We start from the raw sequence: 16,180 nt of genomic DNA, 5'->3' as shown, positions 1-16,180 counted from the left end.
AACTCAAGATGCGCTTCACTGTGCGATAGTAGAAGAGGAAGAAACAAAAGTTTGGAAATCGTTAGCATTATACCACTTAGAAGACCCAAGCTCCTTCTGGACAGTGGTCCACAATATTACCAGGCATCTTATTTCGCCATGACGTCAACATATCTGCCTTTCTTTTTCCCCTTTACAGTGTTGCCTTTGCGTGCCTGTGGGGCCCCAAGGAGGTCATCAATTGAGCTGGCATTGCTCAATGATGTAGCAGGACGAGGTGGCAATCCAGCTGCGGCAGTGAGTGGAGTAGGAGCAGCAGCGCCGGTAGAAACTGATCGAGCAGTAGCTCCCAGGAGAGAAGGAGGGGCGCCGAGGGAAGGAGGTGCTGGACTGCTGGACAATGACGGAGGAGCACCAATCGATGATGAAGGCTGTCTGTCCACTCCTGGGTTACCAGTCTGGGGTAGCGGTGGTGCACTACTGCCACTAGCAGTCCTGCTAGGGGGAGCCTGTCCTTTAGGAGGCGGCGGAGCACCCCGAGTGACTGTGCTGCTGTTGGGATCCTTTTTGTTGACCCATTTCTTCAACTCGTTATCATAGTAAAACGAGTTCTCCTCGCCCAGTTTGGCTCGGATAGGCCCCTGGGCCCCGGGATTCTCCTCTTTCTTACCCCCGAACCATCCACCAAACCATGACTTCTTTGCTGGGGCAGGTCTTTGGGCTAAAAGCAACGCTCGTTAGTGGCAAGCTATTCCTGGAGATCGGATATGGAACCTACCATCCGCCTCAGCAGCTTTTCTGACAGCGTCATTTGCTTCACGATCCTTTCGTTCCTTTTCAGCCTTCTGAACGGCGGCTGCACGGGCCGCAAAATCATCGTCGTCTTCATCGTCCATGAATGATTTCTTTTTCTGCATTGGGCCTCCAGCACCGCTTTCTTCCGTAGTCTCTAGATCAAAGCTGACGTTGTTATCCGCAGATGGAGGCTCATAGCCCCCACTGGAAACAGGTGGCATGTAACCGCCGCTAGTTGGCTGAGACGTAGTTGTGGGCAGTTGAGTGAGAGACGGGCCAAAGGAAGCATTTCCGGGGGGCTGGTAAGAAATAACATTCACGGGAGATCCTTGGATTGGTGCAGCGTAGGGCTGCGCTATCGAGTCTTCTTCGACAGGTGCGAGAGGTATATAAGATGTCTGAGGGGGTGTTCCTTGGTAGCCAGCAACAGGCGGGGAATGGTTGTAAATGGGGCCGCCTTGGTAGAGGTTGTTGTCGATCGGTGTAGCCGGTTCTTGGGAGCCGCGACGCTGTCCCGAAGAGAATCCGTACGATGAAGACCGCTGAGAGTCGAATGATGGCCTTGCCCCACGCATTTGTTCCGGCGAGGAACTAGGAACATACTGAGTGCTCGGCTGATACCGTGAAGGACCACCGCTGGGGATTGGCTGTGCAGCCTGTGTTGCAGAAGCATACGGTCCGTAGATGTCCGAGACCGACGGCGATCGACTAACAGTTGGTGTCCCGGCGAGCTTTGCGAAGGGTCCGACGTCTCCATCTCCGGCCTTTCCCGAACCGGTTGAAGCTGCATCGCTGTCTTCGCCAGAGACAAAGCTGTTGAATTTGGCCCACATAGAGCCGGACACCTTCTCCATACTTGGTCTTGAAATCCAAGACGAGCCCTCGTCATGGGTTGTTTGTCTTAGGCGTGAGGAGAGTTCATCAACTCCGAAATACAGGTGCTGATGATGATATACCGACGGTTTCGTGGTTGCCTTCAGAGCTGCAGCGATTGCATCGCAGTACTGCAGAGCCTCTGTATTTCGGCCGCGCTCAGCGAGTGACCAGGCATAAATAAGTTTAAATGCCAGAAGATGCGGCAGCGTAGTCATCGGAGAACCGGCAAGAACGGAGGTTGCATATTCATAGGCCTCTGTGAGTAATACGGGGTCATGGTCATGCAAAATATTGGAGGACAGATGCCGATGATCAGCCCCGAGAAGGACTACGCTTGCCTGTGGATCATCTGCACCGGCAAATACTGCAGCTCTGGAGAAGATAAAGCAGATATGGGCAGCCTCTATACGGCCATACGACAGTAGCAATCGACCGAGGGCTAACAACGCTCGGTGATCATCGGGGCTACGGTTGCTGAGCACCAAACCAAAGGTCTCTTTCCAGCTGTTCAGGCCGTCAAGGGCATTCTTAGAGGTGCCTTGTCCGTCCACTTTGTTGATCATCTGCAGCCCAGCCCTCGCTGAGGGTGGAACCAGCTCATCAATGCTCTCCTCAACGTTCCCCGCGAATACCTCATAAAGCGCTGCAAGTGGTTCGGTATTGCTAGTAGCAGATCTTACTTCGCGTCTCACGAACTCCTGGACAACTTGTTTCCAGACAGACTTATCCAGTGTCGACGCAATTATCATGGCATGGCCCCAAAGCCGATGGTCCACAGCAGTCCACACGGCCTTTTCGCGATCACCGACCAGAAGACTGCTGCGAACACTCTCGAGTGACTGAGGGTCGACAGTGTCGGGTCGAGAGGTTCCATCTAATGGCTGCAAGGAAGTGGGAGCAGGAAAGGCGTCACCATAGTTCTGTTCAGGCTCGGTGCTTTGAAGATGGGGAAATATGATATTGCGCAAAGATTGCAATTGGGTTGGATCGTCCAGATTCCCATCATGTTCGACCAAAAATTTGACGACTTTCCACAGCAAAATTTTCTCTTCGTGGCGCTTGAAAGAGTCCGGATGCAATTGTGCCGCGTCCGTAATGCCTTCGTTCTCAAATGCTACAACTTTGCTGGAGAGCCAAGCGAGCAAGTCCTTCTTCTTGGACTTGTTTTTCAGAGGACCGGGGTGATGTACAATATTTTCCAACGTAGGGATCCAATCATTGAATTGATGGATGCGTATCTCCCCGGGGCTTGATTTAATTTTCGGTGCGGCTTGTCCAGCACTGTACCTCGGAATGTGCTTAGGGAAACAGGTGGTTATTGAGCCCCCGAGTCCAAACTTCACAATTGGAGCCCCTCTCCATCTTTCAAGAGGATCGAATTGTTGTCCATCTTCGGGAGGGATGAACTCAAGTGGCTGAGAAGCAACACGATTATGCACAGAAACCTGCGATGGTGCATAAGGGCTGACGACTTTCGTCGGAGAACCAGAGCCATGCACAGACGCTGGGCGTTGGAACGGATCAGCGGACGGCACAGGCAGCTTTGGTCCCAACATTTGTTGACTAGGAGATTGCGTTTGTGATCTGCGAGGGGGGGCGAATTGGGAATCACCGGCCGGCGGTGCAGACGTTGAAAAACTGCTGGCTGGAGGAGCAGGCCACCTCGCATTATCATCGGCGTACCCTGAGGGAGCGTAACGATTTCTTGGCGGCGAAATGGGCTGATGAACCGTCGGCATGCTTTCAGGACTATCCACCCTGACGGGGCCCGAACTTACGGTGTCATCTTGACGATCAATACCATGAACCGCCTCCTGCTCATACGATTGTGTATGTGGGCCATTGGAGGGGGAAAAGCTGGTCGTTTGCTCCAAAGAAGGCCTCTTTTCGAACCCCTCCTGGGGCTGGTACGAGACCTTTTCATGATAAGCCAACGGACTTGATGTGCGGGGCTGGAACGGAAGTGAAGCTCCTTGGCCAGGCCCGCCAGATGGCTGAGAGGCATAACGGGTTTTAGGAGGCGGGGGAGCAGCGGAAGGAGGTGGCGCAGGAGAGTATCTAGGGGATGGAAAAGGCATTGTCCCCGTATTTAAAGCGGGAGGTTTAGGCGAATATCTTGATGGAGCACTGGGTACGGCGGGTGCGCTCGGTGCGCCAGGAGCCAAAAGATTAGCATACGGGTCGACCCGTTCCGGAGGTTGCAGTTGAGGCTGGGAGACAGTATCGCTAGGCTGTTGTGCGACAGCAGAAAGAGCGCCATATTGATTTCCTTGGGTAGGAGGAAGTGGGCGTGAGGGTGGAACTGTCGCCGCACTGACATTAGGCGTATATCGCCCGGCAGTCGCAGGCCGCGAGCGTGGTATCGGAGGTGGCAAGGGTAGTTCTTCATAAAAATTCTTAGGCTCCGCTGTCAATGCACCAGGTGATGCCCCCATTGGAGAGGCTGGTAGGGTAGATGTTGTCTGAGGGGGCACCGGCATGCTACTGCTCCGTGTAGGAGGTGGTGGCATATTGCTGCCCGGAGCAACAACGGTTTTATGACTGTACACAGGGCGACGAGGACGGGTAAGATCAACCGGAAGATCATAAGGAGACTTGTAGCCTTCCTTCGAGCGTTCGGAAAAGCTTACTGCTTTGCTCTCTTGGGCGTTTGATGGGGGTTGAGGCGCAAAGTAGCTCGTGTGAGCACTGCCGGCCTGCGGAGCAACGCCCTGTGTTTGAATCCCTTGAAGGAGATCCGACGTGGATGGTTGGTGCGGAGTATAAGATGCAGACTGCACAGTAGGCACAGCAGGGGTCTGATGAGTTTCGAGAGGACTACCAAGGCCTACAGGAACAGCATCATGAGCAAACCCGTTGATACCTTGAATGTTCGCTTCCGGGACACTAGACGCATCTTCATCCCCCAGAAGTAAGTCGTCATCATCGTCAAGCTCCGCCTGCCATCGCGCAGCCAGGTCCTCTTCAGCAGCCTTCTCCGTGGGTTCATGGGATAGTTCCGCTTGCCACCGGGCGGCCAAATCCTCGTCGGATGATACAGGCTTAAGTTGACTGTCCGACGCAACAGCCGCCAAATCATTGTTGAACTCTTGAGCAGTTGGAGACCTCTCACATGCTGGGGAGTAGGGAGGAACGTCAAGGGATTCGAGGACTTGGGTTGTGCTCTTTCGTGCAATATGTACGGACTGCGGTTCCTTTTCCGCGGGCTCCGAACTCTGTATCTCTTTAAAGAACGCTCCCTCGTCATCCTCGTCGCCATCAAAGATATTGTCGATCGGAATGTCATTATTCTCGGACTCTTCGACCGGTGTTTCCCCGGAATCATGCAGCAGTGGAACGCCCTCCTCAAATCTGGATTCGGTTTCCGGTGGTATGTAAATCGGTTTAGTTTGTGTCTTTAATTGGTCGAAAAAGTCATCCCCCGCGTCTTCATTTGTAGGGCTCCCCCAAAGACCCCGGCTAAAACTATTGATCGCTCCATCTGCATTGACTGAATCATCCCGGGTTTCGGGTCCACCAGACCGTGGCGCTCCATTGCCACCTTCGAAAAAGCTGCCAGCGTCTTGATCCGCTGTAGAAAACGGATCCGCGGTCGTTTGGAGAATCGTGGTCGCTTCCTCTATTTCATGGCCGGACGCGTCCACGCTACTTTCTTCAGGTACACCTAATCCGTCAAGGGGTTGAGAAACATGATCGTCGCTCATTTGAGCCGTCTCCCACGGTTCATCATTGCTCTCAGGCTCTTCCAGCGAACCAACTGCGGCTGGGTTTTCATCTAGCGACCAAGGCTCGGAACGCGTCACGTCTGAGGCAGTCGTTTCCGGCGGGCGTATAGGAGGATTAGGTGCCGATAGTGTAGAGTTATTGGGAGCCTCGAGCTCCTCAGAAACCGTAGATGCGTCGGGGGAGGAGGAAGTAATTTCTGCAATCGGTTCTTTCGAGTCGACGTCCAGGCTAAGATCCGTTGCAATCAAATCTTTGCTATTGTCTGGTCTGAAAGCTGGATTCCACACGGCCGGTACACCGTCGGATGCCATATTTGATACCATTAGATCTAGGTCCACCCAAGGCCAAGTGTCAGCCTAAAACCGAGAATCGGACACGTTTCGGAGAATACTCACCCCAAGGACCAAGAGAAGGGCAGACCTGAATTAACACGACATGAAAGAAGAATTAATATATAGAATCGACGGGCAATAAAATAGAAAGCATCACCAAAATCGACTGAAAACTAAAAATGCATCACTCCATTTGCATAGGCTTCGTGGCAACAGAAGGAGAAAAAACCGACGCAGTAATCGGCTTGATAGGAATGATGACCACCAGCCAACTAAACTAAACTAGCTAGCTGCTTTTCTGTGTCTACCAGACAATGCTCATAATACGGAGTACGGAGTAATACTAACATTATTTATCCAGAGCCTTTAGCTTGCGGCCCGTCAGCCCATTCCGGAGGAACGTTGATCCGCCAGAAGTGCCACCTATCCTTTGGGCGGTCACATGACATCTTCAGCAGTTTAGCTCTGTTTAGACGGAGTAATAACTACAGAGTACTGTGTAGATGCTGGTTCATAGGGTGGAAATGTAGTTGATCATCCTTGGCTGTCAAGGCAAATGAACCTCATCTCCATAGAGTTACTATATGTAACTAGTCCTAACGACATCGCCGTTTCAGACCGATTCGTACTCCATAGCCCCTTGAAGAGTCTCAGCCACGTCGCCCGCCTTGTGGCTCCATCATGTGATCGGCCCTCCCTCAACTTCTAGGCCACTATGATCAAGCCGTCTCTAACCACCACCCCCCCCCTTCTCTTTCTACCAGCAAGAAGCCGGTGATAGATCATCGTGGAATATTTGACGCCATCCATAGACCTTATTTTCAATCCGGTACTCGTCGCAAGAATCTATCTCCGAATCTATTCCCGTACACACGGAGACGTACTCCGAACACATACCGCCTAACCAGCCATAACGATGATCCTTCGGAGATATTCTAGGTGCAGCTCGCCGTGAAATGAGATTTGGTTGTTATTCCGGGAGCTTGAGGATCGCTCTCCGTTGCTGTGAAGCAGTGTCCAAATACCTATCATATCGCTTTCACTATGCCGTCATCATCCGACTATCTACAACCGCACGACCAGACCAGTATTCTAGGGGGACTCTGGCTCTGAGGACGACCTTGACTTGGAGGAACTTGACCCCACCACAGCATCACCCCACGAGTCCCCTCGACTTTCACGGGATGGACTGGGTAAACAACGAAGCCATGGCCCGGGGATCGCCTTGAGGAACCTGCGCGTCGGAGTTGGGAATAAGATGTGGAGACGAACCTCTAGGGCACCGGAGGGATCGGAGGACACAGACGGTCTACTGGACAATCGGGACGACGACGGACTTCGAATATCGCATGCGAGCTCCCGCCAATATGCAGATGACGATGCACCGCTACTCAACGAACGCAGGTGGAGTTCGGCCCGCTCACCGGGAGACGACGAGCGTGGACCGCAGAGGAGTTCTCGATTTCGGCTCCCAGGGATCAAGGCTGCCAGTATGCTATTTGGTGCTTCTCGCCGGTCAGCGGCAAATGATAGGGAAAAATCAGTGCCGAAGCCTCCGCGCGATGTCCTCGTTGGTCAGGTCCAGAGGTCGAAATACCCCCCGAATGTTGTGTCCAACGCGAAGTATACCCCTTGGAGCTTCCTGCCTCGCACCTTATATAACGAATTTTCCTTCTTCTTCAACATCTATTTTCTTCTCGTCGCTCTTTCCCAGATCATTCCCGTTCTCCGGATAGGTTACATGTCGTCCTACATTGCACCATTGGCCTTTGTTGTCACCATTTCTTTGGGAAAGGAAGCCTTGGATGATATTGGTCGCCGGAGGAGAGATGCCGAGGCTAATTCGGAGACATTTTCAATCCTCGCGTTCGACAAACCACTTGGTGCAAGGGCGGTCCCTTCAACGGGGGGCGCTCACTCCAATGTCGACAATGTATTGGAAATTGCCAAAAAGTCTCGTGATCTGAAAGTTGGTGATGTCCTGAAAATTCGTAAAAATCAACGACTGCCTGCCGATGTTGTAATCCTGAAAAGCGTTTCCAATGACTCCTCCCATGCGCAGCATTCAGACTCGAGTCCCAAGGCATCTGGAGATCTCATTCAGTCAGACCAGGGATCATCATCATCACCTCCAAAGAAGACAAGTGCTGATTTGACTGCTAAAGAGGGTGACGCGAATGCCTCGCCTGGTAGTGATACCTTCATACGGACAGACCAACTGGACGGTGAGACGGATTGGAAACTGCGCTTGCCCTCCGTTCTCTCTCAGAACCTTGCGCTTAGCGACTTGACCAGGCTTAAGGTCACCGCCAGCGCACCCGACAAGCAAGTCAACGAGTTCGTCGGCACTGTCGAACTGGGGCCTCCGTCAGGGTTCTATGACCCCCATGTTGACAAAACCGATGGGGGAGGAAATTACGAAAACGAACATTCCTTATCCAACTCGGCTCCTCTAACGATAGACAACACTGCATGGGCTAACACCGTTCTCGCATCAAATACAATCACCTACGCCGTCATCATCTACACTGGCTCCCAGACCCGTGCCGCCCTGTCCACGTCCCCGTCCCGCTCAAAAGTAGGGTTGTTGGAATATGAAATAAATAATCTGACCAAGATCCTATGCGTTCTCACTTTGACCTTATCGATCATTCTGGTTGCCCTCCAAGGGTTCGAGCCGACGAACGATAAGAAGTGGTACATTGCCATCATGATATATCTTATTTTGTTCTCCACGATCATCCCTATGAGCCTACGGGTAAACTTGGACATGGCGAAATCGGTGTACGGCCGCTTCATCGAGCGAGACCGAGACATTCCCGACACCGTGGTGAGAACCAGTACGATCCCCGAGGACCTTGGTCGAATCGAATATCTTCTTTCGGACAAGACGGGGACTCTGACTCAAAATGGTATGTCTGGCTGTTTTCCTGGACAAGTTCAACTTGCTAACATAAGCAGAAATGGAATTGAAAAAGATCCACGTAGGGACAGTCTCATATGCGAACGATGCGATGGAAGAGGTGGCATCGTATGTCAAGCAAAGTTTTGCTGGCCCAGCCTTGACTACTGCCTCGGCCGTCTTTGGAGCTCCAACGGGCGCTGGAACCACGCCCCGTACAAGGAGGGAGATTGGCTCACGCGTCAGAGACATTATCCTAGCTCTTGCCCTCTGTCACAATGTTACTCCGACAACAGACGAAGAAGATGGGATGCAGGTAACGAGCTACCAGGCTTCTTCACCGGATGAAATTGCCATTGTGCGGTACACGGAGGAAGTGGGACTCAAGCTGTCCTACCGTGACCGACAAACCATTGTCCTTGAATCAACCCACACGGGACATGTTGTGGTGCGTGTCCGCATCTTAGACATCTTCCCCTTTACCTCAGACAGCAAACGGATGGGGATCGTCGTACAGTTTGAAACGGCGGCCGGAATACTCGAGTCGGCGCAGCAAGATAGCGAAATATGGTTTTATCAAAAAGGTGCAGATGCTGTCATGTCCACCATCGTCGCGGCAAACGACTGGCTCGACGAAGAGACCGCCAACATGGCCCGAGAGGGCTTGAGGACCCTAGTCATTGGGAGGCGAAAGTTATCTTCGCAGCAATATCAAGAGTTCAGTGGGAAGTATAGACATGCTTCGTTAGCTCTTCAAGGGCGAGACGCTGGGATGGCCAAAGTGATCAGCGAGTACCTGGAGCGGGACTTGGAACTTTTGGGAGTAACGGGAGTTGAAGATCGCCTCCAAAGGGATGTCAAGCCATCGTTGGAGCTTCTTCGCAACGCAGGGGTCAAGATCTGGATGTTGACCGGAGACAAGGTAGAGACTGCACGGTGTGTGGCGATTTCGGCCAAACTGGTTTCCCGAGGCCAGTATATCCACACCGTTGCCAAAGTCAGAGATAAGTCTGCGGCGCGGGAAGCCTTGGATTTCTTGCGCAGCAAGACTGACTGCTGTCTGCTCATCGACGGCGAGTCATTGGCGCTGATGTTAAGCCAATTTCGAACCTCCTTCATTTCAGTCGCCGTTCTATTGCCCGCTGTTGTCGCCTGCCGGTGCTCTCCCACTCAGAAGGCCGAGGTTGCAGATCTGATCCGCCAGCACACCAAGAAGCGAGTCTGTTGCATCGGAGATGGTGGGAACGACGTCTCCATGATTCAAGCCGCCGACGTGGGAATCGGGATCGTCGGCAAAGAAGGACGTCAAGCTTCCTTAGCGGCCGACTTCAGTATCACGCAATTCCATCATCTCACCAAGCTCCTCGTCTGGCACGGACGCAACTCGTACAAACGGTCGGCCAAATTGGCGCAATTTATCATGCACCGTGGTCTGATTATCAGTGCTTGCCAGACCATGTACAGCATCGCCAGCCATTTTGACCCCAAGGGGCTCTTCATCAACTGGCTCCTGGTCGGCTATGCCACCGTCTACACCAACGCTCCCGTTTTCTCGCTCGTGTTGGACCGGGACGTGGATGAACACCTAGCCAACCTATACCCCGAGCTATACAAGGAGCTGAAGACCGGACGCAGTCTAAGCTACCGCTCGTTCTTCACCTGGGTCCTCGTCTCCGTATACCAAGGAGCCTTAATCCAGGGTCTCTCCCAAATTCTTCTAGACACTGTCTCTGGACCACGACTTATCAGTGTATCCTTTACTGCCCTCGTCATCAACGAGCTTTTAATGGTCGCCATCGCCATCACCACATGGCACCCGGTCATGATCTTCTGTATCGTGGGCACCGCCCTGGTCTACGCCGGCAGCGTCCCCTTCCTGGGAAACTACTTCGACCTCGAATATGTGATAACTGTGGACTGGGTCTGGCGCGTGCTTGCCGTCTGTGCCGTGGCGGTGATTCCAGTCTGGGCAGGGAAACTGATCAAACGATCCTGGAGTCCGCCCAGCTACCGGAAAGTGCGCGGCTGAAAGATGAAGTGTACTCTTCTTGTAATTCTGTATTCATTTATGAGGTTTCATTATACAAAGGGAGTTTGGTTCGGAGCAATTGTCTTCTTTTTACTTCACTTCTTTCTTCTATACCATCGTTCGTAAGATTTTTTTTTTTTTTGCGTTTTTTTATTATCCATCCACCCTACTGAAGATTCTTTATGCTTCTTTTGCTTTTTTTCTTTCTGATTTTGTATTGTCCACCTGATAACGGTTGGAATATAGACTACTGTTGAAATGTCATCCATTGTACTTGGTCATTCTTCCTCGACTGCTACACCCAAGACTTATACTGTGTTGTACGGTCTTAGTTCTATATATATTCGAGCAAACAAGCAGCATCATATAAACGAAAATCGTAAATATTATAAAATATCTAGCCATTTACGTATTTCGGACAGCAGTTGACGATGAGTAGCAAAATCGAGGAGTCTCCAAACATGAAAAAAAAAATAATAGATACAGATCGTATTAATCAGAAAGTTCTGTCATTCATCATACCCCAGGCTTCTTTCACCGCTACATAATTTGTAAAGGATGAACTCGAGCTCCACACACTACCAGTGAGAGACTCTCCTAAGCACTAGGGACAAAGACCTTCCAAAGGCGGAGGTGGAGCAGGTCTCGAATGACCTGGGCAGTATTCTTCACATTCTCACGCACTATCGAGGAAGTTGGGCGCGAAAACAGTTCGTCAATCTCCTCGAGAGACTTGTTCTTCGTCTCGGGCATGAATAGGATCTGGTAGACCCAGCCGATAGCGGCAATGCCACCGTAGAAGCCCAGGGTGAGGCCGATCCGGGTCATGGAGTTCATCATGGCGGTGAAGTTGTAAGTCACGATAAAGGAGCAGAGGAAAAGGTTGGTATCGGCGGTCGTCATGCCGTAACTGCGCAAATAGGTGGGGAAGACCTCGGCGGGGATGACCCAGGTCAGACAGGCGTAGGAACCGAAAAACCCCATGTACAGGATGATGCCGGTTAGGTAGACTCCTTCGGCGGCGGCGGGGTGTTTGCCGTAGTCGATCGTGTATCCCACGCCGACAAGCACCAGACCGATGAAAAAGCCCGGGAGCATTGCGTTGGCCCAGTAGCGGCGGCCGAATTTCTCCATGTACATGACGGCCGGGATGGTGCCGATCAGCAGGGAGCCACCGCCGACCAACGACATGAAGACGCTGGTGCGGTCGTCGAATCCGATCTTGGTCATCAGCACCCCCATGTAGTACATCACGGCGTTGACACCGGTAAACTGGCCCAAAAAGACCATGACGTTGGCGTAGACCATGGCACGGCGCGCACGGGGGTTAGTGAAGAAGTCCATCCAGGCCAACTTCTTGGTGCGCTGCTGCTCCTCGTTCTCCATTGTGACGGCCTGCCGCATGCCCAGGAACTCGTCCTTGGCCTCGAGTGTGTCCACGCCGCGGATGCGCTTCCACACGCCATACGCTTCTACCGGTTTGCCCTTATGCATCAGGAAACGCGGGCTTTCCGGAAGGAACAACATGCCCACCAGGAGGATGGTTGAGAAGACAAGCGAGGAACCGAGGATGTACCGCCAGTTGCCGGATTTCACATCCACGAAGATAGCGGCCACAGCATAACCCAGGACCTCCCCGAGGGCGATATTCAACTGGTAGAGCGAGACCAAGTTCCCACGGATCCGCCCGGGGACTACAAGAGGAGAGGGGTTAGGGGGTTTCTTTTTCGTTCCAAGGTGATATCGAATCTTCAAGACATACCACATTCGGCAACATAGACAGGAACCGTGCCGCCCTCAAGACCAACCCCCATACCCAGGATGAACCGACCGGCAAACATCAAGCCAAAGTCCACGGCACCCGCCTCCAGGGCGGCACCGATAGTGTAGAGGATACAAGATACAATGATAGCCATGCGACGACCCAGTAGCTCGTTGGCCGGCGAGAGGACAAGAGCACCGCCGACGGCCCCCAGGGGCATACCGGCATTCACCAAACTCCCTTGACTGGCGGACAGGTGCAGGTCGCCGGGCATGAAGAGATTGGCACCACTGATCAGGGACTGGTCCAGACCCGAGAGCAGACCTCCCATGGAGGCAAAGGCGACCAGAATATAGGTGAAATATGCCGGGTTGGACAAGGTGAAAAGGAAGCGAGGCTGCTTCAGCTCCCGCAGCTGCTCCTCCAACTGCTGAATCTCGAAGTCCATAGCAGCTTCGTTGAGCTCGGTGGCAGCCCTGGGATCCTTCAAGACGTCGTCCATCTCCAGAGCCACAGGCTCCTTGTGGTCATCATGGGAGGCCTCGACATCCTTGAGGGAACCCATGGTGTACGGTAAGAAGCGTATACAGATAGGGAGGGGTCTCTCACTGAAGGACCAGAAAGACCAACTACGAGAGGGCAACGGGATAAGGGAAAAATCAGACGAGAAAGAAGAAGAACAGAGCACAACACAACACAAAGAAAGAACGAAAAAATGCCCGACAGGGGCGGGGTTATTAAGGGCATTGCGCACGTCTGGCAGGTGGTGCAACTGTGGGGAGGGAATGAGAAAAAAAATGCAGCAAGGAGAGTAAAGCGACGCCGATCTCCCCGACTCTGTGGTATGTTTCCCCGTGGAGTGAAAGCAACCTTGATAGTGCATCGATTAGGGACTAGGGAAGCCGAACCCGGGGCAACTTCGGTGAGTCCCCGGGGATTTATTTCCTTCCTAGGATCGTGCCGGAAGAACCGAGGTGCTGATTCGTCGTGTCGCTCGTGAAGATCGTGCTCCGGAGGCTTGGGCTCCACTGTTAGCGTGGGACGCACTTGCAAGGTCGTATGTGGACGTAAGACGGTATGTCTCGATTGGAATTGATAGGACCGTAGATTGTCGTAGTTGACCAGTAGAACACGCTCTCTGTCTGCCTCGCAGGGATATTTTTCGCTTCCCCTCCCCTCTCCATACTCCACCCTCCACGCTTTCTACCCTGAGCTGCCACCGCTCCTATCCTCGCATTCTTCCCGGAGGCATCCCGATTGGTTTTCGTGCACTAGGATCCGCTCCCCCTGCAGAATATGGTAAATTGGGCCGACCGTTCGGATTCTGCCCGGGGCTAGGGGACCGGCCTCCATGTAGTCTGGCCCGGAGCCTTTCCTGCGCCGACGTTGCTCGTTCCAACGGTGGTGCTCCTGCCATTGCACCCCCCATCGGCTGATGCGTGCCGGCTCGTTGACTTGGTAAAGGTCGGCTCCCGGACGGATGCAACATGGGCGGCGTCGGGGATTGACTCGGCGACGTTGCGGGAAACCCGGCTGGTGCACTAGTCGTCGTGGACAGAGCCGGTCCCTGCGCACTTCTTCCACGTCGGAGACTCGCCGTCTGGGGAGGCGGAGCTTGTGATGCACCCGAGTCACCCCACAGGTCACCCAATCCTCCCCCGCTACCGCGTCCATATGTCGATGTGGCCGTCGTACTGCCGGCTCCCGGCTGGATCTGGGTTGTCGCAATGACCCGGGCTGGCGATGGAGCCGGTGCCTTGGGGTTGGGAGGAAGCCAGGCGGGATACGGACGACCTTTCTCGGTATAATAGGCGCGGAGGACGTTGGAGATATGCGAGCAGTCCTCATGGTCGGGATCGTCCGCCTCGTCACCCAAGGTGATGGCACGTCGGAACGAATTCAGTCGTGTGCCAAGATTCGATATGGCGGCCGAAGAGGTCAGGGAGGAGAACATCTTACTTCGTTCGCAGACAACAGACTCTGAATTAATCTGGTGAGTTGAGTGAAAGGAGGGGGTGGAAGTTGTAGTAGTGCTGGAAGTGGTGGATTAGTAACGCGACGACAACTGGAGAAAGGCGGGCGATGGAGAGGCCGAAAACTAAATGGGCACTGTATCCTCTTGAATAAACAAGGAAATGAAAGGAAATAGCCCCTGGATTAAAACTGAGGGCAAACTGGGGGGTGAGGAATAGAGAGAGGACGAACGGAGATTCGAATTGACGAAGCGGAAGTCCCGTGTTTCACCGCCGCACGTGAGCCTCGTGACCATCGCCAACGTGATTTATATAGAAAGTTATTTCGAATAGACCAGGAGGTCGATCATATTTATCATGTTTATTTCTGTATTGTGGAAGATTCTGCAGGCCGGAGCCTTCGACTATAGACAGACAGACAGGCAGACATTATGCAAGGGTACCCATCGCGGCAAAACACAATGGATTCAATGAAACCAAACAAACGCCGTGGATGAAAACAGACCCAAGATGCTTTTCTTTTCCTAGTTTTGACGATCATCAGATCTTCTTCTTCTTCTTCTTCTTCTTCTTCTTCTTCTTCCACCTCATGCAAGAACATTCTCCTTGCCCAATCCCTCCGTCTCATACTCAATCTCAATCCGGGCTCCCTTCTTCCGGGGTTTAACCTGGGGAGCAGGACGCTTCCTCTTGAATCCAGGCCTGGGTTTCTTCTCCTCTTCGTCGCTGAAGGAACTCCCATCTTGCTGATCGCTGTCGCTCCCACTCTCATCGTCCTCATCCTCGTCCTCATCGTCGTCATAGTCGTCACTAGAGTCCGCGGACTCCCCACCCAACCAATCCTCAATGTCTTCCAGGTCCTCTTCATCATCCAAATCACTCACATATTCCACCTCACCAACACCCTCTTCCTCGTCCTCCACCAGTTCCCCGTCATCCAGGTCCTCATCACGCTCTCCCTCACCCGAGCGCTCCAATCCCCGAAGCACCCTCTTCCAGATACCCTCCTCCACGTTCAGCGGTCGATCTCCGTAGGCACCGCTACGCAGACGCTCGATCAGCTCCCGCTCGATCGCTCGCTCGACCTTGGCCGCCGACTCCGCCTTGCGTTCACGGGCCTCCTCTCTTCGCCGAATCTTCGGGGCCAGTTTCGGCACCACTCTCTCGCCCAATCGCTCGTCTTCCTGGGCCAGCTTCCGCATGCGAATCGCCACCTGTGTCAATCGCGTGAGTCGCTGCTTGCACTTGTGCACCAGGAACTTAGGCCAGTAAATCAGTCGCTCGTCCACCTGTTCGAGCGCCTTGGCGTAGTTCGACGACAGCCGGATCCGCTCCCACCACTTGCTGGGCATATGTGACCGTTCCACCGTCTTCATGTACAGATACATCGCCCCCGTCTCGGGGTCGGATCGGATCGTGGCATATCGTGAATTGGCCAGTGGGCATGACTGCCGGTTGCAAAGTCCGCTGACATTGTATTCATTTCGACAGAAATTTTGTTCCTTGGTGGTTCTGTAAAAGAAAATACCAAATCAGTTCTCTATTTCCATATTCCAGAACCCTTTTTGAACTAGTCCTTTTTTATTTTTTTTTTTATTTTTTTTCTTGGTCTGTTTGTCACCCATTTCAAGGAAACCGCCAGATCTATCACCAGAAACTTACTTGAGCTTATAAGAACAAAATTGCTGGTTAATCACCTGCCAGACAATCTCATCCGATGACATTTTCAGCACACCCGGTCACCGTGATGGACCGTGGTTGGGAGGATCGAGGGTCAATGGACAGACTCTGCGAAGCCGAATGGAG

General features: G+C 52.9%; 5 protein-coding genes across 5 annotated transcripts; 1 reads left to right on the top strand and 4 right to left on the bottom strand.

Moving 5' to 3' along the window:
* Window positions 1–128: 128 nt before the first annotated feature.
* sec16 (COPII coat assembly protein SEC16) lies at window positions 129–5,687 on the bottom strand (the record flags this gene model as incomplete). The annotated part of the gene is made up of 2 exons (XM_033574650.1): window positions 129–700; window positions 758–5,687. The coding sequence occupies 2 exons, from the start codon at window positions 5,685–5,687 to the stop codon at window positions 129–131; spliced, it is 5,502 nt and encodes a 1,833-aa protein (XP_033422668.1).
* A 1,065-nt stretch (window positions 5,688–6,752) lies between these two features.
* NEO1 (aminophospholipid-translocating P4-type ATPase NEO1) lies at window positions 6,753–10,639 on the top strand (the record flags this gene model as incomplete). Its single annotated transcript, XM_033574649.1, has 3 exons — window positions 6,753–6,795; window positions 6,860–8,620; window positions 8,670–10,639. The coding sequence occupies 3 exons, from the start codon at window positions 6,753–6,755 to the stop codon at window positions 10,637–10,639; spliced, it is 3,774 nt and encodes a 1,257-aa protein (XP_033422667.1).
* Window positions 10,640–11,236: 597 nt separating this feature from the next.
* ATNIH1004_010071 (putative MFS sugar transporter) lies at window positions 11,237–12,966 on the bottom strand (the record flags this gene model as incomplete). The annotated part of the gene is made up of 2 exons (XM_033574648.1): window positions 11,237–12,333; window positions 12,402–12,966. 2 exons carry the CDS (start codon window positions 12,964–12,966, stop codon window positions 11,237–11,239), a joined length of 1,662 nt encoding a protein of 553 aa, XP_033422666.1.
* A 660-nt stretch (window positions 12,967–13,626) lies between these two features.
* Window positions 13,627–14,355, bottom strand: ATNIH1004_010070 (uncharacterized protein; the record flags this gene model as incomplete). The annotated part of the gene is made up of 1 exon (XM_033574647.1): window positions 13,627–14,355. One exon carries the CDS (start codon window positions 14,353–14,355, stop codon window positions 13,627–13,629), a length of 729 nt encoding a protein of 242 aa, XP_033422665.1.
* Window positions 14,356–14,961: 606 nt separating this feature from the next.
* ATNIH1004_010069 (ribosome biosynthesis protein MAK16) lies at window positions 14,962–16,098 on the bottom strand (the record flags this gene model as incomplete). Its single annotated transcript, XM_033574646.1, has 2 exons — window positions 14,962–15,886; window positions 16,037–16,098. The coding sequence occupies 2 exons, from the start codon at window positions 16,096–16,098 to the stop codon at window positions 14,962–14,964; spliced, it is 987 nt and encodes a 328-aa protein (XP_033422664.1).
* Window positions 16,099–16,180: the final 82 nt, after the last annotated feature.

The sequence above is a fragment of the Aspergillus tanneri genome (genome assembly GCF_003426965.1).
Source record: "Aspergillus tanneri strain NIH1004 chromosome Unknown AapTan_5_pilon_pilon_pilon, whole genome shotgun sequence".
In the NCBI taxonomy this organism is placed as follows: domain Eukaryota; kingdom Fungi; phylum Ascomycota; class Eurotiomycetes; order Eurotiales; family Aspergillaceae; genus Aspergillus; species Aspergillus tanneri.
The sequence above is the reverse complement of the archived record's forward strand: the minus strand, read 5'-3'. Positions and strand labels throughout refer to the sequence as shown.